The sequence below is a fragment of the Mytilus californianus genome, unplaced genomic scaffold (genome assembly GCF_021869535.1).
Source record: "Mytilus californianus isolate M0D057914Y unplaced genomic scaffold, xbMytCali1.0.p SCAF_3, whole genome shotgun sequence".
In the NCBI taxonomy this organism is placed as follows: domain Eukaryota; kingdom Metazoa; phylum Mollusca; class Bivalvia; order Mytilida; family Mytilidae; genus Mytilus; species Mytilus californianus.
This window is the reverse complement of record NW_026262679.1, coordinates 95005100-95032634: the sequence shown is the minus strand read 5'-3', so window position 1 is coordinate 95032634 and position 27535 is coordinate 95005100. Positions and strand designations below refer to the sequence as shown.

The window sequence follows — 27535 nt, the reverse complement described above, 5'->3', positions numbered from 1 at the left end:
ACAACCCCTCGCTTTGCTTTGAGATTTCTGATCATTCATAATGAGACTGTTATCCCACTTTATTCATAGTGGTAAAATCCACAGCCGCGTCTCTATGAGATGAAGCATGGAGATGATATTTATTTGGATGGTTATCTAATCCAATTATTGTGTTAACTTATTTAATTGACATAAAGGCGCACCGTTTAATTACATTCTGATAAAAAAAAATCTTTTAGAGGAGGCACTCAAAAATGGAGATAATCTAGAAACCATAAACAATTCTTTTTTTTGTTAGGCCTGATGTGGAAAATCAAGATGCATGATAATTATGTCATAGGTCAACATCACCATTATCCATTATTTTTTGGAGATAAAAATGAAAACATTTCGAGAGATCTCACACCAATATTTTAATCAAAATTTAAAGAAGTTTTGATATTGATATAACGTTTCCAAAATAAGGTCAACGAAATGGCTCAATATATGAGTAGGCTTCTGAGGCCCAGCAATAATCGGCCGAAATTTTTAATGTTATGGTGATCAGGCACCCACAATTGATATCTCTGAACACAGCTCACACCTGCTGTTTGTTCTCTGTACTAGTCGCCGACTTGGTTTCGTCACATTTTCATGTTTTCCAACAATATGACATTATTTGGTTGCTATCTAAAACTTCAAATAATCCTATCATACCAAACCTACAAGCATAGTTCTTTTTTCACATTAAACAGTAGATTTGTATCTATCAATTTAAGATTCTAGAATTCAAGATTTTTGGTGTTTTTATTCTAAAAAAGTATGATTTACTTCATTCTTTCCAATATGAAAAATAACTACCAGTGATTTCTTCACAAAAAATTTCAGAATTTTCAGAAAGAAGTGATTTCTGAACTCTTTCAAATAAAGCCACAAAAAGTATATGTCACCGACCTTTCAAAAAGTTATAAATAATTTTCATATAAAAATAAGAAGATGTGGTATCACCACACACACGGGCATAACGAACTAGTTGGGATAAATAAACACCGCATGATGGAGCCAAGTCCAGAAGACAAACTGCATACCTCTAATCTAGCATAGTGCAATTATTGAGAAAGAAAATCAGTGATTTCCTGGAAGAGTCATCACTCTGAAGTGTCAAACCTATTGCTTATAAAGCGGCATTCGCTACTTCATTTAAGGGGTTAGATCTGGGTTAAGGATGGTAAATAAATTAGCAATGCATTTGTTATAGTCAGTTTCATAAATGCTTTTTGATCAATCATATGAAGCTGAACTAAGATAAACAGTGTTACTAGGTTAGAAGCCTATAATACATTTGTGAAAATGGTTGACACGAATCATCAGTGATTTTATAGGGCTATGCATGACATATCCAGTTCGATGAAAGTTATAATGTTTCTAGGTAAGGTTCCATGTTTTGCTGTGAATTGTTACACCTATGAAATTTGTATCAGTCTAGTTCTGTACAAAGCAGCGTATATATTATGACTTAAATATTAGTCCTAACTATGCATGTAATAGTTACAGCGAGTTGTTATGAAATATTGATATTTGCTATTGCAGCCTATGAAAAAAAGCTTTTATGAATTATTGCACATTTGAAAAATAACTTTCTTTCATAAATGCACATTTACAGAACTTTAAAGATGTATATATTTCTGTTAGGATGTGCTGCTCCTAGATTGCTGACATGTGTTCGCATGCTTGGAAGTTTGGTAACAGAGGATTTTGAAGGATATCCTTCTTCTCAGCAAATTAATACAGCTTGTCCGTAAGTATATATTTCTTAAACATTTCTTCTAAAATTGTCATTTGGTAGGGCACTTACTAAGAGGTTCCAGTCTATTGTTTTTACCATTAAAATCATTCATGAATTTGAAGGAGATTTTTGGTATATATTTAAGTGACCCAACAACACAATAAAGTTAATAAAAACAAAAAAAGACATCGAGTAGTTATTCTAAATTATATATGATGTGTTTATTTTGCTTGGTAAACAGCGGCGTGATACAACTCTCGATATATCTATACTAAGCGGAGACTCGTAGATATATATATATATCAATGGCTGTTACAATTTACCTTCCACGTAAATCCACATGTATCGTAACCAATATACAAACTTTATGCTCTTTCCTGGAATGTGACATACCGAATTTGACTTATCACCGGGTTTGTACTTACATGAGCAACACGACGGATGCCACTTGTGAACCAGGAGCACTTGAGATATCTGGGGTTCGTGTTGCTCAGTCTTTAGTTTTCTATATTGTGTTTTGTATTCTAGTACCTTGTTGATAAATATTCCGTATCAACTTCACAAATAATACATGATGGTCTTGAAGTATAGATTCTAGGTACTGACGTTGTTTATCATCTTAATTACGTGTTATAGTGTTCTTTTATTTGTCTTTGTAAATATATTTAACCTTTTCTGTTTATTCCACTTTTGGTAATATCCTTTTGGCGTGGCTCGGTACTTGTGTTATTGTGCTATGGTTATGTTTTGTATTCTTGTCTTTCATTTTTGCTTATGTGCTTTGTCTAAATGCCATTTTATTTTCTTTGTTGGCATATTTGTTTGTTTTTATAGTGATTAAGATTATAACACAATGTTGACTGCTGTACCCCTATTTTTGATATGTTTACCTATTATGTCTGTTTGTTTTGTTCACGCATTGTTGTCAATATAATGGAATTTTATGCGACTGTCATACAAGTGAGAGGTTTAGCTAGCTATAAAACCAGGTTTAATCCACCATTTTCTTCAAAAGGAAATGCCTGTACCAAGTCAGGAATATGACAGTTGTTTTCCATTCGTTTGATGTGTTTGAGTTTTTGATATTGCCATTTGATAAATAAGGGACTTTTCGTTTTGAAGTTTCCTTGGAGTTCGGTATTTTTCTTATTTTACTTTTTATCCACTTTCGTAATTTGATATTTCAGACAGAAAAAACGTTTTAATTTCTATGACAAACACATTGTATTCAACATTCTATTTCAAGTTTACTTTTATACCTACTTTCACTTTATATTTACAATTACTCACAATGGTGACTATGTGACGTGTTAATTATCACTTTCAGTTTTGTGCTTAAGCACGTTTTTTATTGTTTTTATCCTGATGATGGTGCCCGAGGCACCGAAACATAACGAACTCATTAAAGTCATGATGCCATCTCTAAAGTGGTGTTGTTATAAGAGTCTTTACTAAAAATAATTTTCTAAAAAAACTTCTAATGGTTAAACAAATAAGACTGAGCAAGAACAATACAAAACAGAAGAGTTGACTTAAACACGAATCACTAAGATGCAAGTAAATTAAGACGATTTGCCACTTTCAAGGCAAGTTCATATTAACAAAAGAATGGAAAACATTTTATTTCTTCTTAAACACTGAATGATAATGCCTTTGATGTATGCATAATATATGTATTGGTGTAGCTTCAAATGAGAATACAACAGTAACAATAGTAAGTACTCATGCAAAACTTTTGCATGATAATTGTTCCATCTAGCCCAATGTGTATTCAAGGACCAACCTTAAAAAAAAAGATCTTCTCCCTTAAGGGATCTCTTAAAATACAGGTTTGACTGAATAGTGTTAAAATTTTACACTAAGCTGTGATTTTATTTTTACTCTTCTTATACTTAGATTTAAAGTGGACTGAAATATTACCTTTTGCATATAATAGAGGCATGTTATTGAATTATTATTTATTTGAAAAAATGTGTATTCAGTTTACCAAATGTTATGGGGAAAATTGATAAAAATGAAACTATTGCTTTACTCAATTTGATTTAGTTACAATGCATATTATGCATACACATTTTATTTATCATCTATTTTAGAAAAAATCAAAAGTTTCAAGGATTGTGTATCTCCAATCAAATCTAAGTGTGACTCTATTAATACGGCTCAAGCACAGCAAATCAGCAAGGGTATTGAGACAGCTGTTATTATGACCGACTTGGTGTGTGGCGCTGAATAAAAAGCAGGTCGATATTTATTTCATGTTAAATACAGTGGTTTTCACTTAATTGCATACTGTAACTGTTAATATTTTTTTCGGATTTTAATGCCCAAACTTGTAATGTGTGGTATCAATTTGTATATCAGAAGATATGTGTGCCCGGAACACAATTATTGTTGACTTGTTCAAACTAAATGCACAAGGGATATTTTTGGGGTAATTTCTGTGATCAGGAAATAAGCAAAAACAATTCTTAAGTTAAATATCCACATTTAGAGTAGTCAAAATGATGGCAAACATTACCCAAATATCAGAATAACACTTTTATTATCAGAAGGAGTTGTATGCATATTTCTAAACAAAGACCTTATGAGACAATCATGAAGGTGCCATGATCTAAACACAAAATAACTCTGAAATTACGTTTTTTGGATAATTTTTATACTATTACTAATTAATAAAATCACAAAGATAGTTATATTTCCCCATAAACATGAGATAGGGATTGTTGATTCATTTGACATTGTGACAGGGCCGAGTTCAATTGTATCAATTAAACTATAGTAATCGATTTATTCCATTGAATTAGTCAAAAAGATTGAGAAACATGAACATACGGGAAAAACAGGGATGGCCTCGAGTACCCCGTAGTTGAATGCAGTTTCAGCTCTACGAGTTTCACCCATGTGTTGTTCGTGAAAAATGTAAATCTGTTGATATATTGTTTTGGAAGACAAGACAAATGTAAATCTGGCTATATGTAGTTTTGGAAGACATGGCAAATGTAAATCTTGTAATACATGTTTTGGGCAACCTTACAAATGTAAATCTAATTATATGGTTTTTTTTTATGAAGTTAAACTCAAGATAAGATATTTAGAAAGCTGTTAAATTGACCGAATCGTTTTTGTTCCACCTAACAGAAGTGCCTCTAAAAAATCTGTGAAATATCATTGCTATACTATCTGTTCATGTTGAAACGCTTATAATATACCCTTTATTACGTTAGGAACAAATTCTTGAATATTTCATCCAGCATATATCTTCCATTTGGAAATATTTTTATAAGGGAAATGAGATGTTAAAAGTTCTTCTATCTTGGGATAACTTGCAAGGTATCCAAATATTGTAAAAATAATTCATATGAAGTTAGGATGGAATGTATTTGTCTTTATGATTTACAACTAAAGATTTAACTGAGATAAAATTTGCACATCATACTTATGGCCTTGCTAGTGCTATTAAGACTTAATATACTGAAACATTAATCAATCTGAATAAGTTATCACTATCCACTTATGTATAAGATCAAAAGTTGATAGTAAAGTTGAGGCTAAAAACCATTGTCAGGACAGTTTATTTACTGAGTAACTTCAATAAACTTAAAACATTAACATGTGGAATGGAAAAAGTATTTAGTATATCAGGATATTTTGCAGAATATGTAGGACATTACGTCATAGATAAAAAGGTTACAGATATTTTAGAAGGAAAACATTTTGTTTTTGAGGGTACAACTACAATTGCTGATGTGTAATCATATAACACTTTCAATGATATCTTTTAACATATTGTAAATAAGATATTAGTCACTGTGAGTACTTAAAACTTTACATTCATATCCTTGGCACATAAAGACGTGACAGGTTTAAATTAGTTTGTCTTTAAGGTCTCAATCATTCCCTCTTAATCTAAAACAACCAATATCTACTTATTTCCTGATCAGATAATGCAGTTTAAACATTTTTCATTTTTCTTCAGGTATAACAATACACGTGTGATGTAATTACCACTTGTTGAACAACCAAGACCTCTGAGGACAGAGTTCTTGTATCTACCTGCAACTTTTGCCACAAACTCTCCTGCTTCAGCTGAACACACTGCGTGGACCTGCTTTACAATGCATTAAAACATTGAGTGAGTACGCCTAAAAGTAAAATGTATCGTAACTTTTACAGAAATTTTGACAGGAATACAATATAAACAAGAGCATAACAGATTATACTCCAAGATATTGACACATCGAAGTCTTCGATCTAACAAAAAAAAATAGGATCGCCTAGAGGCAAAGGAAATACTAAACCAAACGTCTTTTTAATATTTATCCTCTCCCATGTGTGAAATTTATTGTTCAAAACTAAAATCCAAATAGTTATGAGCCTAGTGAGATTTTGTTAATTATTATCATTAGAGCCCAATTCTTGCTATGATTTCTAATTATTTTTGAACATTGAAATATTTTTTTGTTGTTTGTTTTTGTGTTAAAAAAAATTTACTCAAAAGAAATGTCGAAAAAGGGACCTCTTGAAGATTAAAAAGTATACACAAGCGTTTCTTAAAATAAAATGAATTTGTGTAACAGCTAATATTATGCATATTTTAAACAAGAATGATTTATACCTCAATTGCAAGAGCATCCTTGTTTTGGTGTGGTTCATGTTGATCAATCATTAGCTTTCTGTCAATCAGCAGTAGTTGTGGACTGTTGTTTGTTCTTACTTTATTTTCGCCTTCTTTTTGGCAAATTGTGATTTTGTTTTACTTTTTTTTTTGTCTAGGATTAACCGAGTTTGATTGTCCATTGGTAATCATTGATATCTTCTTATTTTTTTGTTTTTTTGCATAAAAACAGATTTTATTTTGTTTTTCTCTTTAATCACCACCTTAAAGGTAACATCACCTATTTCTTGATGAAATTCACTAAAATGCAACAAACTTAACCTTGATCACTGATCCATGAAACGAAGTGAAGGTCTGGTGACTCGGAAGGAACCCATTTACCAAATATAGTTATCCTGTTATTCATAATAAGTAAGTATTTCACTCACTGAACCATGAACATGTGACAGACGGAAACTTCGTAACTTCGGGTATCTACACACAAGGTATAAATAACCCAGGTAGTCTTACCTTCTGACACATAAAGCTTTTTACAAATAGTAAACGTCGTCGCTTCTGTCACGGGTTTGTCATTTCTATGTTTCGTATTCTGCAACTTTTATCTCAATGCTTTGCACCAATACTTTTGTTTGCTTACTGACATTCCTGAGCTTTCGATTCGGAAGACGGAAATGAAGATTCTGGTTCTTGTTTTGGAGCCATCATGCTTGCACAATTATCTCGAGTTGCATTTTTGAAGGGTGCTCTATCAAAGCACTAAATTAAAGCTGAGTTCTTTTGTTTTCTATTCTGTTTATAAAATAAACTTTATTTTGTGAATATATCAAATATAAAACACAAAAGGTAAACCAGTAAAAGGTTAAGAACTCTGGACCATGTTTTGTTCGTTGTTATTGTCTTTGTTGGTTGGTATATTGTTTTGGTGAGTTGGTGGTTGAAATGGTCTGTTGTACCGTGCAATTTTTTTGGAATTCGTGTTATCATTTTTATCTATAACACTATTCCTGAAAATTGGAATTAGATATATATTCATAAAATACCCAAAAATATCCCTTGTGCAAATAGTTTGAACAAGTCAACAATTATGGTGTTAGGGGCATCATCTGATGTGCATATTTATACCACACATAACATGTTTAGGCATTACAATCTCGAAATATATCAACAATTACAGTGTATAATTAAGAGGAAACCATTTCATTTAACATACATTATGTATCTACCTGCTTTAAATTCAGCGCCACACATCAAGTCGATCAAACTAAGAACTGGCTCAATGCTCTTGCTGATTTGCTGTGCTTGAGCCATATTAATAGCGTCACACTTAGTTTTGATTGGAGATACACAATCCTTAAAACTTTTGAAATTTCTAAAATAGATGATAAATCAAATGTTTATTGCATAATTCGCATTGTTAATTTATGTATCATTGTCATTTTGCTTTGTTTCTTCTGTTAACTATTCTGACATCGGACTCGGACTTCTTTTGAACTGAGTTTTACTGTGCATATTGCTGTGTGTTTGTTTATTTTACATTTGCTAGAGGTATAGGGGTAGGGTTGAGATCCCAGAAAACATGTTTAACCCCGCCGCATTTGTGCGCCTGTCCCAAGTCAGGATCCTCTGGTCTTTGTTAGTTTTGTATGTTTTTTAATTTTAGGTCATTTATATGATTCGGAGTTTAGTGTGACGTCTATATTCACTGAACTAGTACACATTTTTGTTTAGGGGCCAGCTGAAGCTCGCCGCCGGGTGCGGAATTTTCTCGCTGTGTTGAAGAACCATTGATAGCTTTAGGCTGGTTTCTTCTCTTTGATCGGGTTGTTGTTTTTTCCCCCCATTTTCATTCTCAATTTTATTAAGGGTAGAAGATCTGTCTTTTTTGAACCAAGTTGGTTATAGAATACACTTTTGACTAGATGGAATAATTAACAGGCATAATTTTTGAATGAGTACTATTGTAACTGAATCATACTGTTTTATTCTCATTTGAAGCTATACTAAAACATGTATTATGCATAAATCAAAGGCATTATCAATCAAATGTTGTTCATGCTTATCCTTATGTGTAAAGGCTCTTATAAAAACATCGTTTTAGGGATGGCAGTATGAATTTAATGAGTTTTACTTGTTTCAGTGCCTAGGGCATTATCATCAGGATGAACAAATACAAAATAGATGCTTAAGTACAAACCCATGTCACAAAGTCACCATTGTGAATAATTGTAAATAGAAAGTGAAACTAGGTATAAAAGTAAACTTGAAAAAAATTATTAAATACAATGTTCTTGTCATGGAAATTAAAACGTTGAAATTATCCTGTCTAAAAGATAGAATTTACGAAATTTGATAAAAAGGAGGCTAAACATTTCAAAGGGATATTCAAACTCATCAAGTCGAAAATAAACTGACAACGCAATGGTAAAAACGAGAAAAAAAATAACTAAACGACAAACAACAGGATACAAAACACAACATAGAAAACAGACTGAGCAACACAAACCCCATAAAAATCCGGGGGTGATCGCAGGTACTCCGGCAAGATAAGCATATCCTACTCCACTAGTAGCACCCGTGGTGTTGCTCATGCAAGTATAAACTTGGTGATAAGTCAAATTCGGTAGCTTATATTCGAGGAAAAGAGGACGGTATTGTGGTTATGTGAAATAGAAATTCCATAACGGCGAACAAACTCGTGCTGGCGTCCGTAAAATTTTCAAATGGATGATTTCAACTTCACCACTTGGAACGCTTGATTTAATAGTTTCCTTGTGAGCACCAACCCTCTTTCAAGAAAATCAGATAGGAAAAACAAAAATATAAGCTCTTGAATATCGTATTAACTTGGAGATATAAACTCTACATGCCAGCTCTGCTGGAATGTTGCTAAATAGATACGGAAAATTCAATAGTGGAAAGCTGATAAGTTACAGTTTTATTTATTGGAAAATTAGCGAAAGCAATCTCTTGCCAAATAGAAAAGAAATAACCAAATTTAAGCCATACATTAGTTGGAATTTTTCACATGACAAGGCCATTTGAAAAGAATAACAAATCCATGGCTCGCATGAATTATTTCGATTGTAATAGGACAAATACGGTAATTTACAAAAATGAAGCGAAGGTAATTATGCCTTGTTTGTGGCTATTCTATTCTACACTCTGTAAGATATAGCTAAACTTTTCAAATAAATCTATTGCTTGCATGAATTATTTCTTAAATAACATACAAAAAAGTGTTTTATCATTATAGTTCTCAACCCAAAAAATTTTTTTTCGTGGGCTACTATTTAACCGTCAAATCCACAGTTGACATGTCGTAACTAAAGAGTGAGCCGCCATGTTGACCTTCTGAATTCCGTAAATGTGCGAATAATGCAATATAATAGAAAATGAAACAACACCTACCTTAAAACTTTAATGCGATTTTATACAAATTTGAAACGTTAACGTAACGGAATAACCTTCAGTTTGAGAATTTCCAAGATCATTTATGAAGTTTCGCGGAAAATAATTCAATTTCGATTGTTATACATTTTTAAGCTCTAATGCATTAATTTTGTTATGCATTATACTAGGAATAGCGGTTCTGTATTTTTTTTTTCAATTTCGAATTGAACACATCGAAATCAACATAGCATATTGGTTACAATAAATGTGGATTAACGTTGGAGGTAAATTGTAACAGCCTCTAATAGCGATATCTCTGATTCTCCTCTTAGTATAGATATATGGAGTATTGTATCACGCCGTTGTTTACAAAGCGAAGAAATAGTTACTTACGGACAAACTGTATTAATAAGCTGAGAAGAAGAAGAAAAATATCCTTCAAAATCCTCTGTTACCAAATTTCCAAGCATATGTACACATGTCATCAATTTACGAGCATCACATCCTAACAAATATATACACAATTTTGAATGTCTATAAATGTGCATTTAAAAATGAAAGTAATTTTTCAAACGTGTATTAATTCATGAAAGCTATTTTGCATAGGCTGCAAAAGAAAATCTCAATATTTCATAGGGAATTGCCATTTAGCTGTTACATATGAAAAAGAAGATAACAAATGACACTGAAATTAACAACTTTAGGTCACCGTACGGCCTTCAACAAAGAGCAAAGCCCATACCGCATAGTCAGCTATAAAAGGCCCTAAAATGACAAATGTAAAACAATTCAAACGAGAAAACTAACGGCCTAATTTATGTACAAAATAATGAACGAAACAAGTTTGTAACACAGCAACAAGCGACAGCCACTGAATTACAGACTCCTGACTTGGAACAGGCACATACATAATGTGGCGGGGTTAAACATGTTACCGGGCGCCCAACCCTCCCCCTAACCTGGGACAGTGGTGTAACAGTACAACATAAGAACAAACTATAAGAATCAGTTGAAAAAGGCTTAACTCATCAGATGGATACAAATAGAAATACATCTAACAAAAACACAGAGTGGACTTGGCCGGGTACTTGTACATCCCAACAACAAAAAGACACTAAGTACAGAAGTGAGAGTACTCGCAGTTACTGACAGCTAGTTCAAAGCCAATAACAACTAATAAAAAAATCATGCATCTAAGACATGCTTAGTTAGGACATACATTTAACGTCATATTATATATGCTGCTTTGTACAGAACAAGACTGATACAAATGTCATAGGTGCTACCTCACAATGGTAACAATTCACAGAAAAAACATGTAACTTACCCAGAAATATTATTAACTTGATCGAACGGGAAGTTACTCGTACTTGAAAAAATGCAACAGAAGGTAGATCTAGCAAAAAAAGTAGTAACGTTGATTTGCTAAACTCAACGTAGCGTAGAAAGGACGACGTTACCACTGTTTCGGAGTTTGGTAAATATAGGTCACAGCTCTAATAAAATCACTGATACGTTTGTGACCTTTTTGGTAATATAGCTCTTCAAATGTTTTGGTCCTTAACCATCCAGGCTTTTATATATTCGGTTTGGCGCGTTCCTGATGAATGTAATACAGAAAAGCGCTTCGAACGCATAAAATTTATAACGTGTTGTTTTCGTTTTTTTACAGCACTGGGTCGATGACTCTGTTAGTGGACTATAACTCCCCGAGGATATCATCAGCCCCAAGTATTCAGTACTTCGGTACTAACATTATTTATAACAGTGTTTTCTAAAATTTTCCGTCAATGAATTTTTAAATTATTAGAAACTAAGGTTTCAACTCCCTAAGGCAAAGTTAATCTTAGATTGATTTCGCTATGTTTATGTACTTTTTGGTAATAAAGCTCTTCAACTGTTTCGGTCCTTATACACAATTGGCTTCCAAATATTCGGCATTGGGCGTTCCTGATGAACGTGAATCTAGGAACGCTTGTCGGACGTATAAAATTTATAACGTGTTGTTTTCATTTCACTTATTCATAATGTGTTCAGTAACACTGTTAATTTTAATTCAGCTTCATATGATATATCAAACAGCATTTATGGAACTTACATTAACACAGACATTACTAATTTTGTTTCCATCCTTAACCCGGATCTAACCAATTAAATAACGTAGCAAATGCCTTAGTTTTAATACTTCAGAGTGATTAATCTTCCAGGCAATCACTGATTTTATTTCTCAATAACTGCATTATGGTAGATTAGAGGTATGCTGTTTGTCTTCTGTACTTGTAGTGGATAAGTCATGCGTTTTACCATGTGATAGTTTAAGGATGTTAACTATGGTTCAAGGATGTTTAATATTGTTTAAGGAGGTTTACGACTGAAATTTAAAAAAAAAAAAGCTATTTAGATATAGTAAAACCTGTCGAATCGAAATGTTTGAGGACGAAGTAATATGTTGGCTTTGGATAATTTGTTTTAAATGTTCAAAATATATCAGTTTTAGTATATTTGGAGTATATCTGGTTTAGACAAGTATACTGTTCAATCAGGATTTAGTTTGAACAGTTTTCACTGTAAATGATATTTATTTTTCAATAGAAACTGTCGAATTTTCATACGTGTTCACCAGTTATAGAGTCTTTCCAGCATTGAGTAAATTTGGATATTTTGACACCAAAGATGAAAGTGATAATATTAGACAATAGATATAACGTTCATCAAAAGAATAAATTCAAGATGAGTTGAACAAATATTGTTATTTGATTCAATTTCATGAGAAAATTTTCAAATTATACTATAATATAATATCTAGGGTCAACACAAAATGATGTAACAGTTTGTTAGTTTCACTTTAATTGATTAGCAGATCAATGAATTATTGTAACTAACACTTGATTAAGTAAAATGAATTGATAAATTTATCTAACCTCAATTCAAAGGTCAAGTTATCGCAATCAACGTGATCTCATGGTCTTTAACCTTTTGCATTGTGAAAGTTTGGTTGATTTCTTCTAAGTCCTTTCCAAGGAGTAGCAAATTAACAAACTGATATAAGCAGAAACAGCTAAGTCTATGTTTTGGTTAAGGAAACCTAAAAATCATTTATATCTAAAACGTGATTAGCAAACGCACAACTTCATATCCTGTAAAATAATTTGTAGAAATTTGGTTGTGTTGAGCGGTTTCTAACAAATGCAGATGTACATGAAGTGACAGGCGGAACACAAACTATGACAATCAAAGAAGGTAGAAGTGATCCCCATTTCTTGCTTCAACTTTTCTGTTACCGTTCATAATAGTTAATTTACTCCTCATTTAACCAGTCAAGACTTATAGTTGCTAACATCTACGTCACTTGGTCACCTGTGGTCTTATTGGCAACCATACCTCATCTTCTTATGTTAATAATCATTTTCAAATGACTGTTGAACTATGAAAAAATGGTGAAGGTCGGCTTTTCCTTCAGACATTCTATTGAAAAATTAGCATATTACTCATAGAAACTTACCCAAGTGCAAATATCTTAATGTTGATCATTGACCCCCTATACGAGGCAAAAGTCAAATAACTCATCTCAGATGAACATGTACCGGTACACTGTTCCTATATACAAAGTATAGGTGACCTTATACTCAAAGTAAAGAAAAATTTAGCACTGATCATGGAACTATGAAAGTGAGGTCAAGTTTAAGTAACTTCTATCGGAAGGCACAGTGATTCTATAAACTAAATAGAATCGAATTACAATTCATAACAACATTAATAACCCTAAGCATAAAACATTAACCCTGATCATGAACTATGAACTTTGATACGTTTGAGTCAAGAGAAATATAGAATTATAAAGTAAATTTCTTCAAAATCAAAGAGGGTTTAGTTTTATACTGTAAAATGAAAATGCAAATTTATGAAATGAACAGTTACAAAACTCTTTATAACCCATTTCAATATAAAAAGTACTTGATTTCAATGAACCTTAAATTTAGCAAACAAAATCCCATTTGTACATATCATGCTCTGTGTTTGTACTTACCACCACATAATAATTCATATTTGTTTATCATCACCTCTGCCTTTGTAACTCTTTTGGAATCTGGACATTGAGACTTTCTCTGTTTTACACAAGTTTTAAACGTATGCACTGCTCTGTAATAACATTAAATAAAAGTCCATTGGTAAGAAAAATAGCTATCTTTTTTCAATTTCAGACATTTAGGTAAACTTTTGACTTTGACTTTTAATACAAAGCTTTTATCGAACCAGAAAATTTAAATCATGCTGTCATGCTGTCAATAAACAACATGAATTTTGAGAAACAGATACGAATTGCAGACAGAGATGATCTAAAAGAAAATACAATTTGCATCCAAGTAGTAAATATTTGTATTTTTTCCAAACAAAACGCCTCAGCCCACGAGGGCATTCTATATTTGCTTGCGACTGATAAGGTTGGGGGAGGAATGTTTTACATTTTTTGAGATTTTTATAGCTTGCTTTGCGGTATGGGTTTTTGCTCATTTTTGAAAGCCGTATGGTGACCTATAGTAGCTAACTTCTATGTCAATTGGTCTCTGGTGGTAAGATGTCTCGTTGGCAATCGTACCACATCTTGTCATTTTATATCAATTGGCAAAGTTTTGCCTATTTGGGGCAATATGCGTAATTAATTTTACAAAGGCGGTAATGGTAACGTTTTCCTCTGTAGCACAGTCCATATCGTAAACTTGGATATGCATGATGGCTCATTTCGAAGCTGAGACATTTTCACATATGTGGTTAAATTTTCGGGGTACGAAGTGTGATTCATTTTTCCGTAAATAAGCACACCCCGAAAATCCCATCGTGATGCGGCTCCTGGTGGTAAAAAAAATCCCTTTTTTCACACAATAAGTTCTTTGAAAATTTAATACTATGCATACATTTAATAACTGCATAGTTTTTACACATTTATTCTATGGTCCTCTACTTTTCAAATCAACACAAATGGTTAAGCTCAGTCAATTGTTAAAAATAGAAACATGTCCAATATCACTACACAGAGAATTTTTGTTTACACACAACTTTTGTGTTCCTCAATTTGAGGCGCATTGGGGATATTGACCCATTTGTTAACTTACATAATAAATTATGCAATGCGATACTGTTTGTCAGTCTAAATTCGCAGTTTTGCATTGTATATGTCATTATTATTCGAGAGAAACTAATTTTCGTGGGTAAATGTGAAAAACAAATTTAACTGTTCAATGAAGTACACGTTTTCTTTTGGCTTGTATGTCAAATATTCACGAAAGTATCAGTTTTCTTGCAAGAAAATTGGCACCCAAGAAAATATATGAATCCACAGCAGTTAGTAAACTGGCAGGATTGCCAAACTGTAACAACATGCAAGATTAGATTACTAGTATCCTATACTTTATGGTAACTTCTACATCAAGGTATCTAAACTATGACATTTAGGTCATGTTGACCTAATCCTGCTTATTGTGAGACTCTTCATACCATATCATCATCAACATCTAGAGTATACTCAGGTTAGCTGACACAGATCTAAATCCAGAACCTTGACAGACTAGATTCTTTGTGTTGTTTCAAGTTATATTTTATAAACGTTTTATAATTTACATTTCGTAATAAAACACTGCATTCTTTTTTTTTTTTTTTTTAGAAAACATACACTTTGTATCGTGCTGAACAACTATCTGGTTTAATCACTTACGCACAAAGTTCCGGTGTTGCTGTACAATGTTCACCTGAAGTCTGTGGCTGATATTGCTGCATGCTATTGAAACAGTCATCAACTGCACACACTAATATAATAAAAAGGAAAAGGAAAAGAATTGGATTCTAAAGTGCCCTGCCAATGCACATATTTCATCTGTCCAAGGGCATTATATTTTTGATCGATCTTTTAAATATATTCAGAAATGTTCAAAAAGAAATGTAGGCATGCGATTGCTAACAAGGTTATTTTCTATGTTATTTCTATTTCCAAGAGGCATAACAAAAAAAGTAAAATACTTACTTAACCCTGTTTATCGACCTCTTCTTAGATTTTGCTGATTTAAACAGAATATATATATAGAGTAATTATGAATATAATATGTGTTTTCAGTCGTGTATCACCTTCGCTGGTGATCCAATGGATGGATCTGTCGCAGAGTTGTCACTTGTTAGACGTACTTATCAAAATAATTATTTCTGTGACTGTATCTTACGATCCTTCTCGATAGATATTTAGCTAATCTGCAATCAATTCCATCTTCATGCCTAATATATCATGTACTGTGTTACAACTCTAGATTCTACTGACGAGGAAAGGTATCACTAGGCCACCGAAAGCTGAATTATAAGTTCAGTCTAGGTGGCCCTGTGGACTAGATCGATGGACACAGTGCAGGCGGTGTTGTCTTGATATCCCAATAGCATGAGTTTGAATCCCGGCGAGGGAAGAACAAAAATTTGCTTCCGCATTTTTCAGAGTGCCAGAAATGCTATGAATTTTGTTTGTGAGTCACAAAAGGAGATATCTTTGAAATAGGTTATTCATCTGTACCTGTAATTTCTTTAAGTCGGCGCCAACTGTCAAATCTTGTCGCGAGCCGAGATCCAGTGCTAATGCTAAAATCGAGCTCCAAGTATAATGTAGCTCATCCCAAAAATTAGCACCCAAGATCCACTACGGAAAGCACCAGATCTTCCAAGAAAAGCATACTCAAGCAGAGCGTATCCATCAAGAGAATTAGAATGACATATCAATCAAATAAAAAGTTGCACATGTTAATATTGTCAACCTCACAACAAGAACATTTTTTATAACATATATATTATTCGGTTGACTGACTCTTCCACAATAACAGGCCTGCACAAATCTGAATCAAAGCCAAATCAAATAAAGAAGCCTAACGAAATACATGAAACTCAAATTTTACATTTAATGGAAATTTCATTCTTATTGCATACCTGTTAACTGTCACACCTGATATTAGCTCGTGGGACCCTGTAGGAATTTTCTAATTAACTCCAAATTTTTTCTTTGACCCAACCAGATCGTCAATCAATCTGGGATTTCAGCATGATTTTTTTTTCGCCAATTTTTTGTTTAATGAGACTTTTGGTGTCTTAAGTTTTTAACTATTGCCAACATTTATGTTTTTCATAGACAGGAAGTTCAATAATTGTGATCTTAATTAACTGTTTAATAGATGTACAAGCAATACTTTGACACTCCATTGATGGAAAGGTAACAATTCACTATTCATCTTGTTATTTATACTCAGAAATGTGTTAAATGTTCCAAAGGCTGGAAAATAGGAGTAAATTCCTCAAACTATGCATAATAAAAGGTGTACAACTTCAATAAGTGTATAATATTTCTATAAAATTTCAGAGGATCCGGGTTGAAATTAAAAATAAAGTTCACATCATAATAAAAATGATCAACAAGTAACCGCAACTTCATGGATAACCACCTTGACCAAAACTTTCACCTGAAATGGGCGTTACCTTTTTTTTTAATCAAATTGTTTCATATATCATGTTGAGGCATATTATAGCCGAGTATATATTCTGTATGGGGTTATCTCATTGTTGAAGGCCGTACGGTTGCATATTATTGCTTACATCTACTTCATTCGATATAAGTGAAAAGTGGTCTCATTGGCAATCATACCAGATCTCCTTAATTTTATATTTATTAATTAAAGATTCCTCTCTTCTTAAAGATGTGTCTGAGTACATTAGAGGATCCATACAACATGTATCATTCACTTAGCATTTTCTAAACAAAATAGATATATGATACGATGCAATAAAAAATAAGTGTGTTGAGTGAAAACTGTATAGCATGTAAGCCAAATCTATCTTGTTGAGCATTTGCTACGACCAAGTTTCTGTATAGCCAGTATGGTCTCAAAGATAAAAAAGAAAAAAAAAGAACAACAGCACTCCAATGTCCCCTGTGTTGCATATAGGTTTTCTACCGTTTTGTTGATCGAATTTTCCTGATCCATATTGCTTATTTAAATTTCTTTCCATCTACTATCATTTCTTTTTATTTTTGTCTAGGCTTTTGCACGTATGAAGATATGTTTGTTTTCAATTGTTTAGTAAGGATTATTCCATTAACGTTTGTTTATGCCCCGCAAATAACGTAATTCATTATTGTTTTTCTATTGATATGTACACTCAGTGGTAAAAGGATGTCTTTCTATTACGAAATTTGATGTGTCGATACTTTAATCGTCATGCCATACAAAGGTGTTTTTATTAAATACTTCTACTGTAAAAAAGTAACTATTGAATTGTCGGTTGCTGATTAATACATAAGTATTCGTATTCTGACAGCTGTCATTATTCAATCAATGGTGTCATTAAATTTATCCGTAGTCTTTGTAATATTGAAAGGACCAGTGCAAACGACAGACGCAAAGTAGTACCAAAAGCTCACGCTGGCCCTTGCCAATGAAAAAAATTATCCATTTTTGAAGACAAAAGAACAAAGTTTTCATGTTTACATAATGCTTAATCAATCCCCTTTACATATGAGTTTTAACATAATTTGGCATACATTTCTGAGTAACTATTTTTCTCAAAAGCAAACAATACAAATCTCTGAGTTGGTTATCGATGATAAATACTTACGCACATTGTTTTTGCATATTTTTAATATTGAATTGACCCAAACCAGCAAAACATTCTGATGTTGCATTTCTGTCACAAATTCCATTTACAACTGTTAAAATAAAAGAAAAAATTTGAAAGGTATTTGCCTAATACTAAGCAATATGCACGCGTACAAGTGTTCCCCATTTTGAACTAGTAAAATATTTTAGATCCTTTTATTAAATCAAAAGGTTGCCTCGACTGTACTATTATTCGTACTTGATTTATCGTTATACCGTTCTATTATGCCACAAGATGTCAAAACAGTAAACTGCATGAATTTGTACAATTGGTATTTACTATCACCTGAACCTGTTTATGGTGGCTTGGATCTGTGAAAAGACACATATCTGTCCTTTGCTCACGACGAAGCAACAACCATTCAAGAACCAGCAAATCTAAATGATCCCTGATTTTGTATATGCCAATACAAATATCACTGATGTGCTGATAATAAACAATCCAAACACACAAGATATCTTAGTTCCATTTATTACACTTTTCATATGATTTGTTAAGATAGTGTTTTAATTGTTTTGACCGATTATCAATGGCAAAAAATGTTCAGCATATTCTGGACAAGAACTAATTAACAAAACATTCAGGTCCAGAAAAGTGGGTCCACAAGAGATACCAAATGCCATACAGTTGTGCTTTGTAGTACCTGACCGACAAAAGTCCAACAAACATGTGAACAGACAGACAAATGCACAAGTTGAACATGTATACCCAACTACCACAGACTATACTATTTAGTAAAGGTTATCTTACCAATGTTGTAATTAGATCTTTGAATATAGTTTACATTGGCACTAATATCGATTTTGTAATCAGCAAATTAAAACATAACTAAATTTGTATTCTTTTCAAACGGGATGTATAAATAAACTCATCATAGATACCAGGATTGAAATTTTATATTTACGCCAGACGCGCGTTTCGTCTACAAAAGACTCATCAGTGACGCTCGAATCAAAAAACGTTAAAAAGGCCAAATAAAGTACGAAGTTGAAGAGCATTAAGGACCAAAAGTTCCTAAAAGTTTTGCCAAATGCAGCTAAGGTAATCTATTCCTGAGGTAGAAAAGCCTTAGTATTTCAAACATTCAAAGTTTTGTTAACAGTTAATTTATAATTATGAACATATCAATGATAACTCAAGTCAACACAGAAGTGCTGACTACTGGGCTGGTGATAAAGACACACCCACGTTCAATTTTATCTATTATGAGGTTAACTCCTAATTATCCTACTGCCTGTCGATACATTTATTTTTGACAATGCACAAGTCATGTCTTCGTTGACTGTCCATGACGTTAAAATACTAAATCCATGGGATGTGTTTTAGTTGATTTTAGTCTCTGATGCATGATTTTTTATTATTAATTGTTTTTGGCTTTTAACTAGCTGTCAGTAACAGCGAGTACTCTCAAATCGTACTTTCTTGTTAATTTGACCTGTTGCTACTATTTGTAATGCTTTTTTGTTATCTAATGTTTACTTATTCAGGGTTATATCTGGTCTATATACCAGCTTTGATAAGTGTTTGGTATTATTATATATTTTCATTTCTTCGAACTATGAACATCTAAATTATTTATTTTGTAAAAATATTTCCTTTCTCCTTTTAACCTGTATACCTAACAACAAAATTATTTTCATTTACCTGTGTATAATATTATTGAAAATGGCGGATTTTAAGTTTAAGGTTATTGTTGTTTTTCTGAAAGTGTTTAACATTTCACAGCGGTATAATACTGTTACTTTAATTATGTATCCCTTATTTTATTGATTTTGTATTTACATTGTATCATAGATCAAATTTATTCCTTAAGTGTATGTTCACTTGTGTTAATATGTCTTTTGATTGCGTTAAGCCATTTCAATTGATATTTTATAGGGTGTCTTTCTATGTTGTGATGTTACACTATTGTTTCAGATAAGGGTAAAGGTTTGGTACCATTAAAACGTTTAAACCCGTTGCAATTGTTTGCACCTGTCCTAAGTCAGGAATCTGATGTTCAGTAGTGGTCGTTTGTTGATGTGGTTCATAAGTGTTTCTCGTTTCTCGTTTTTTATATAGATTAGACCGTTGGTTTTCCCGTTTGAATGGTTTTACACTAGTAATTTTGGGGCCCTTTATTGTGTTGAAGACCGTACTTTGACCTATAACGGTTTACTTTTATAAATTTTGACTTGGACGGAGAGTTGTCTCATTGGCACACATACCACATCTTCTTATATCTATATACAGAGCCTGATGCTCATTGGTTTTCGTTTCTTGGTGTGATTCTTAAGTGGTTCTCGTTTCCCGTTTTTTATATAGATTAGACCGTTGGTTTTCCTGTTTGAATTGTTTTACACTATTCACGTTGGGGCCCGTAATAGCTTGCTATTCGGTGTGAGCCAAGGATCCGTGTTGAAGGGCGTACTTTGACCTATAATTATTTACTTTTTTACATTGTGACTTGGATGGAGAGTTTTCTCATTGGCACTCATATCACATCTTTCTAATCATAAGACAGCATAAAATAATAATTAAGGTCGAATATGAATTTTTCGAAATACTATTATTTTCTACACAAGGAATAAATAACCTTAGCTTTATTTTGCAAAACCTTTCGGAATTTTCGGTTCTCAATGCTCTTCGATTTTGAACTTTATTTGGCCTACTTGACTTTTTTATTCAAGCGTCTCTGATGATGATTCTTTTGAAGACGAAACTCCCGTCTGGGGTACAAAGTTTTATTCCTAGTATCTATGATGAGTGTGTTGTAGAATGACACATTATTTAATTAAAAGCTGCAACATGTTAATTTTATTTACCTTACAACAAGAACGATTTTTATCATAAATATTAATCGGTTGACTGACTCTTGCGACTGTCATACGAGTGAGAGGTTTAGCGAGCTATAAAACTAGGTTTAATCCACCATTATCTACATAAGGAGAAGCCTGGACCAAGTCAAGAATATGAGTTGTTTTTCATTCGTTTGATGTGTATGAGCTTTAGCCATTTGATAAGGGACTTTCCGATTTGAAATTTCCTTGGAGTTTGGTATTTTTGTAATTTACTTTTTTGCACAATGACAGATCTGCACAAATCTGAATCAAACCAAATCAAAAAAAGAAGCCATACTAAACACATAAAACTTAAATTTTGCATTGAATTGAAATTTAATTCTTATTACATACCTGTTAACTGTCACACTTTGTTTTTTTTTTTTGCTCTTGGAACCTTGCAGGAATTTCCTTACTCAATCCATTTTTTGTCTTTGACCCAACCAGGTCATCAATCAATCTGGGATTTCAGTATGATTTTTTTCGCCAATTTTTTGTAATATAATGAGACTTTTGGTGTTTAGGCATTAAACTATTGCCAACAGTTATGTTTTTCATAGAAAGGAAGTTCAATATTTGTGATCTTAATTAACTGTTTAATAGATGTATAAGCAAAACTTTGACACTCCACTGATGGAAAGATAACAATTCACTATTTATCTTGTTAATTATAGCTCAGAAATGTGTAAAACGTTCATTATCAACTTCACAAATAATACACGATGGTCTTGAAGTAAAGATTCTAGGTACTGACGTTGTTTATCATCTTAATAACGTGTTATAACATTCTTTTATTTGCCTTTGTAAATTATTAATTTTACTGTTTAGTCTATTTTTTGTAATATCCATTTGACGTGACTCGGTACTTATACATCCCGTCATTGTGTTATTGTGATATGGTAATTTTTGTATTATTGTCTTTCTTTTTTGCTGATGTGCTCTTTCTATATGCTTTTTTGTTTTCTCTGTTGACATATTTGTTTGTTTTTATAGAGATTAAGATTAAAACACAATGTTGACTGCTGTACCCCTATTTTAGCTATTGTTATGAATTGTAATTCAATTCTATTTAGTTCATATATCACTGTGCCTTCTGATGGAAGTTACTTAAACTTGACCTCATGTTCATGGTTCAACGATGAGTGCTAAATTTTCCTCTTCTTTGAGTATAAGGTCACCTATACTTTGCCTGTAGTAACAGTGTGAGAGAAACCCGACCTTTACCATTTTTTTCATAGTTCAACAATCAATGTTAGATGCTTATGAACATATGATTGCAACTAAGTCCACCGGAGACCAATTGGCGTAGATGTTAGCAACTATAGGTCTTGACTGGGTTTTCAGTTATTATGAGTAGTAAGTTAATTATTATTTACCATAACAGCAAAGTTGAAGCAAGATATGGGGATCACTCTATCTTCTTTGGTTATCATAGTTTGTGTTACCGTTTAATACTTCATGTCAATCTGCATCTGTTAAAAACCGCTTAACACAATCCAACCACATTTCTACACATTATTTTACAGGATATGAAGTCGTGCATTTGCTATTTACGTTTTAGATATGAATGATTTTCGTGGTTTCATTTACTAAAACATAGACTTTACCGATTCTGTATTTATCCGTTGTTAATCCGCAACTCCTTGAAAAAGGCTAAGCAGACATCAACCAAACTTTCACAACGAAAATTGTTAAAGAACATAAGATCACGTTGATTGCGATAACTTGACCTTTGAATTGAGGTTAGATCAATTTATAATTTAATTTTACTCATTCAAGTGTTGTTACAATAATTCATTGATCTACTAATCAATAAGAGTGACTCTAACGAACGAACTGTAACATCAGTTTGTGTTGACCCTAAATATCATATCATAGTATAATAGAGGTTTTCCGATTTGCTACGTATCAGGTACGGTTGGTACGTATCTCCACCGTTAGTGTTGTTTTTGAGGTATCATTTAATGTCTTGCAAGATTGCAATATACTTGTAGATAAGAATACCATTTATTCTTAAAATGCCAAAAAATACATTCATAAAAAATTTAAATCAAGAGAATTCATGACAGTATAACTGCTTAATTTTTTAAAATATAATTTAAACCAGGCTACTAAAATTATCCTTAATTATAAACCCCAAATCTCTTTATTAAACCCGTTTCCTTCGTAAATGAGTCACTGGAACTAAGGTCATTGACTTATTATTACTAATCTATATATATATATATATGTTCAACTAGTTAAAACACGGAAGGTAAAATTGACATAGTTAATAAAATAAAAAGAGTAAATACAAGGGCATAACAACACATATGAGGAGACGACAAAAAGCACATAAGAGACTACAATGTCGTAAAGACATAGATAAGACGATTAGAAGATATTTCGATTCATTTCTCTAGAACTGTTCAACATAAACTAGTGATTGAAACGGATTTTGAAAGCTAATAGATTAGTCTCTAACTTGAAATACAAATATTTATTATCGGTCTTCATCTCGGCGACTCAAGCTGAAAAAAGCTGATCGAATAACAAAGAGGAGACAGCTAATTAATTCATCATGAAAAAGAAAATTTTCTTTGCATTAGTCTGTTTATTTATCGCAGGTAAAGTATATTTTTATAAATTTAAACATAAATTTCATCTTCAAAAACTTGCACATGTGTTAATGCCTGGAAATACCGGCATATATTTTTGTTTGAAATTGTTGGAATTTTATAAATGTTATTGCATGTGCTTGTTTAAATGTAACAACAGTTATATTTCATCGGTATTAAATAGCCAATTACTAAACCATGTTGACTGACAACAAAATAAAAAGTGTACATTGTTTTATTTTTATGATTATTTTGGAAAATATAAAAAAGTGCAATTAATTAAATAAAAGGCAGCATATTTGGTGAGCAACTTTTCTGTGCACCTTATTTTGTACCAAATCTTTTCTAATAAAATGACAATTTCGAAGAATCGATCTAGCTAGTTATGCGGATTTTAAAAAAGACATTATCAACAGCTGCAACACAGTACAATATATATACAAAAATGCACTCATAGGTTGCACTTGTGTTAATTATATCATGCAATTTTCCATAGAAGCTCTTTAAGTTACGATTAGAACTGTGTCCCTTTACGATGAATTTTCATAAAAAGATCCTATTCTAGTACAGAAATGTCGAATGGAGTATTTTTTTAAAAGGTCACAACATAGAGTTGTTCGACATTTTTTTCAACATTTAGATGCTTCCGCTTCCTTCGGGTTAACACTTATACTACAATTTTGTACAACCCCCTTCCTTTACTTTGAGTTTTCTGATAGGTCATACTGACCGCTATCCCACTGTATGCATACTGGTAAAATCCACATTTGTATCTCTATGAGATTACGCATGGAGATTATATTTATCTGGCAACTATTATGTAATCATACAAAAAAGGTCTGATCTGTAAATACTTATGTACACCCAAAAAGATGAGTAGTTTTTTAATCAGCTATATTAACTAACTGCAACCGCCTAATATTTTTGCATTAGTTGTTTAAGTTGACAGAAACTATTGTTTATACTATATCATATCTTATTTGATGGATCTTCTAATTTTTTTTTATTGCAGTATCGTTAAAATGTCACAAATTTAAAAAGTAACAGTATATACATTTACTACAAGAGTTCTCGTCATATTTATTAAGGCTTGTAAGGGAAGTTTAATGAATGGATTGCAAACAAAACTCAACAGATTCTGCATGTTTCCCCTAAAATGGCCAAAAACTTTGTGTTGACTCCAAACTCTTTTCTCAAAAGAGAGGCGAAAGATACCAAAGGGACATTCAAACTCATAAGTCGAAAATAAACTGACAACGCCATGGCTAAAAAAGAAAAAAGACAAACAGACAAACAATAGTACACAAAACACAACATAGAAAACTAAAGACTGAGCAACAAGAACCCCACCAAAAACTGGGGGTGATCTCAGAGATAAAGCCTATCCTATCAACCAAAGATTGATTTGAAAGGAATAATCTGTGATGGAAACCACAATCCAATGGAAATGGATGTTATGTCTTTATGATCCTGTACGGTTTTGTTAAGTATATTGAAAGTTCGGGGGAAGAAACTTTCTTGGCGACAATAGGGGAAACAACAAATGGTAATCAAATGGTAATCATAGAGTGAAAAAAATAAATAAAACAATTAGAAGTTGATTGACAGAACAGTCGTTTATACTATATCTTTTCTTCTTTTATGGATCTTAACATTCCTTTTATTGCAGTGTCGTTAGAATGTCACAAATTTAAGAACTTATAGTGATTAAGATTATAACACAATGTTGACTGCTGTACACCAATCTACAAATGGAAATACCTGTACCAATTCAGGAAAATGAAAGTTGATTTCCATTCGTTTGATGTGTTCGAGCTTTTGATTTTGACATTTGATAAGGGTCATCTGGATGGTAATCTAATCCAATTATTTGATTAACTAATTTGGTTGCCACGGCGCGCACCGTTAAATTCTGATAAAAACAACTTCAGAGGAGGCACTAAAAAATTGAGATTATCTAGAAATCATAAACAAATTCCTTTTTTTTTATTATTAGGCCTGATATGAAAAATCAAGATGCATGATATTAATGTCATATGTCGACATCGCCATTATCTCCGAGGGGTTGTTAAGCTAAGTTGATTATATCTTTGGAAAAAGAAATGAAAATAAAATGTAAATGAACGTTTTGAGAGATATCCCACCAATAACTTTCATTAAAGTTAATAAATGTTTTGTCAACTATATCTCAGAGAAATTGTAAAATCATTGTTGATCTATTATTTTTACAGGAGTTATGTCCCTTGCAAATATAAGTGAAGTGGAAAATATTTGTACATTTTGTTTGTTTCCAAATTACATACTTTTCTCCTTACAACATCAAATAGTTCAAGCTGTCCATACCAACTGGTGAATGACATCTCAATGGGGTTTGTAATTGTAATGTATTAATTAGGTTTAGATCTGTAGTATTGGGACACACTTTAAAAGTTGTGAAGTGCCCACTACTCATAAATTATTGGACAAAACGTGAACATCAGTAGATAGAAAGATAAATGTATGTTTCTTTGTCTTCTTACACACGAACTTAGTCCTCTAAGTCAGAAGTGATTCAACTTATGATGTGCGTTTCCAAAAGTTTTGATTAATTGTTATTCATGGATAACATTTTTAAGAATTTTAGTGGGAATGGGTCGCCATTTATGTATTCCACTACGGAAAATAAGGAATTTTCAAAATAAGTCTTTCAATCTGAGAGTGATTTTTTTCAGGGTCTTACAAACTGTAGTAGTTTTATTTATGAAGGCATTAGGGGTCCCAATCCTAAAAAAAAAAAATGAAAATTAGTCTTGCAATCTGAGAGACTCACAAATTGTAGCAGTTTTATTTATGCAGTCATTTATATCATAGGGAAATGTTTACAAAACTAATTTAATTAATTGTTTGATCATAATCTAATAGTGCTTCGGGGGCTTTGAACATAACATATATCATAGAGTTTCATTTGCAATTGTATATTTCGTTTCGTGTGCGAAGGATGGCACGAATAAAAATTCAGGCGTTGGTGGGTGTCAGTCTTCCTATAGTATAGATCTGTCGTTATGTTTGTTCCATGTGTCAATATTAGAATATCCAGAAAGGACAACCTATTATCACTTGATTCAATGGTGAAGTCTACTTCGACTTTTCTTATTGATGCATTTTAGAAATCCCTAGAAAAGTGATGCGTTTGTTGGAGCAACTATTGTTCCCATAGCTGTACCCGAGATCCGCAGATTATTATATTTTCCATCAAACAAGAACGTATTATTTTCTAGTATGATTTTCAATGCTTCAATAAAACATTTACTCGAAAATCTTTTTTCAATACTTTGCCCATATGATTCTAGCTAAAATTGTGAGGTCACTCGTCTTAGCCTGTGCGGTATATTGGTGTATAGACTGGTTACGTCGAAGCTTACCAATATTGCATCTTCTTTAACTTCAGCCGGTAAATGATTAAAAAAATCCAAATTATCACAGATAAAACTAGGTACATATTGATATAACAGTTTCAAAATTAGGTCAAAATTACTCCATATATGAGTAGGCACTGAAGTCCAGCAACAATCGTCCGAAATTTTAAATCTTTTAGTGATCAGGCACCCCCATTTGATACCTGCGAGAACAGCTCACACCTGCTGTTCTCTGTACCATTATTTAAAATCTTAAATCAAGTTGGTGAGACTGTTTTATTTCGATTGCACTAAATACT

General features: G+C 32.4%; 2 protein-coding genes and 1 long non-coding RNA gene across 4 annotated transcripts in view; 2 read left to right on the top strand and 1 right to left on the bottom strand.

The window, feature by feature from the left end:
• The window catches only part of LOC127735496 (uncharacterized), a 130565-nt gene that overhangs the window by 76025 nt on the left and 27005 nt on the right, over positions 1-27535 (top strand). The gene's annotated exons all lie outside the window — the stretch shown is intronic.
• Positions 7587-13896, bottom strand: LOC127735498 (uncharacterized). Its single transcript, XR_007998431.1, has 3 exons — positions 13777-13896; positions 10143-10254; positions 7587-7728 (listed from the first exon to the last, which is right to left on the bottom strand). It is a non-coding gene; the product is annotated as an uncharacterized LOC127735498 (long non-coding RNA).
• The window catches only part of LOC127735488 (uncharacterized), a 121217-nt gene continuing 117187 nt past the window's right edge, over positions 23506-27535 (top strand). For both annotated transcript variants that reach the window (XM_052245668.1, XM_052245667.1), the window contains exon 1: positions 23506-23850. In XM_052245668.1, coding sequence (XP_052101628.1) covers positions 23805-23850 — 46 coding nt within the window. In that variant the 5' untranslated portion in view covers positions 23506-23804. The remainder of the gene's footprint in view (positions 23851-27535) is intronic.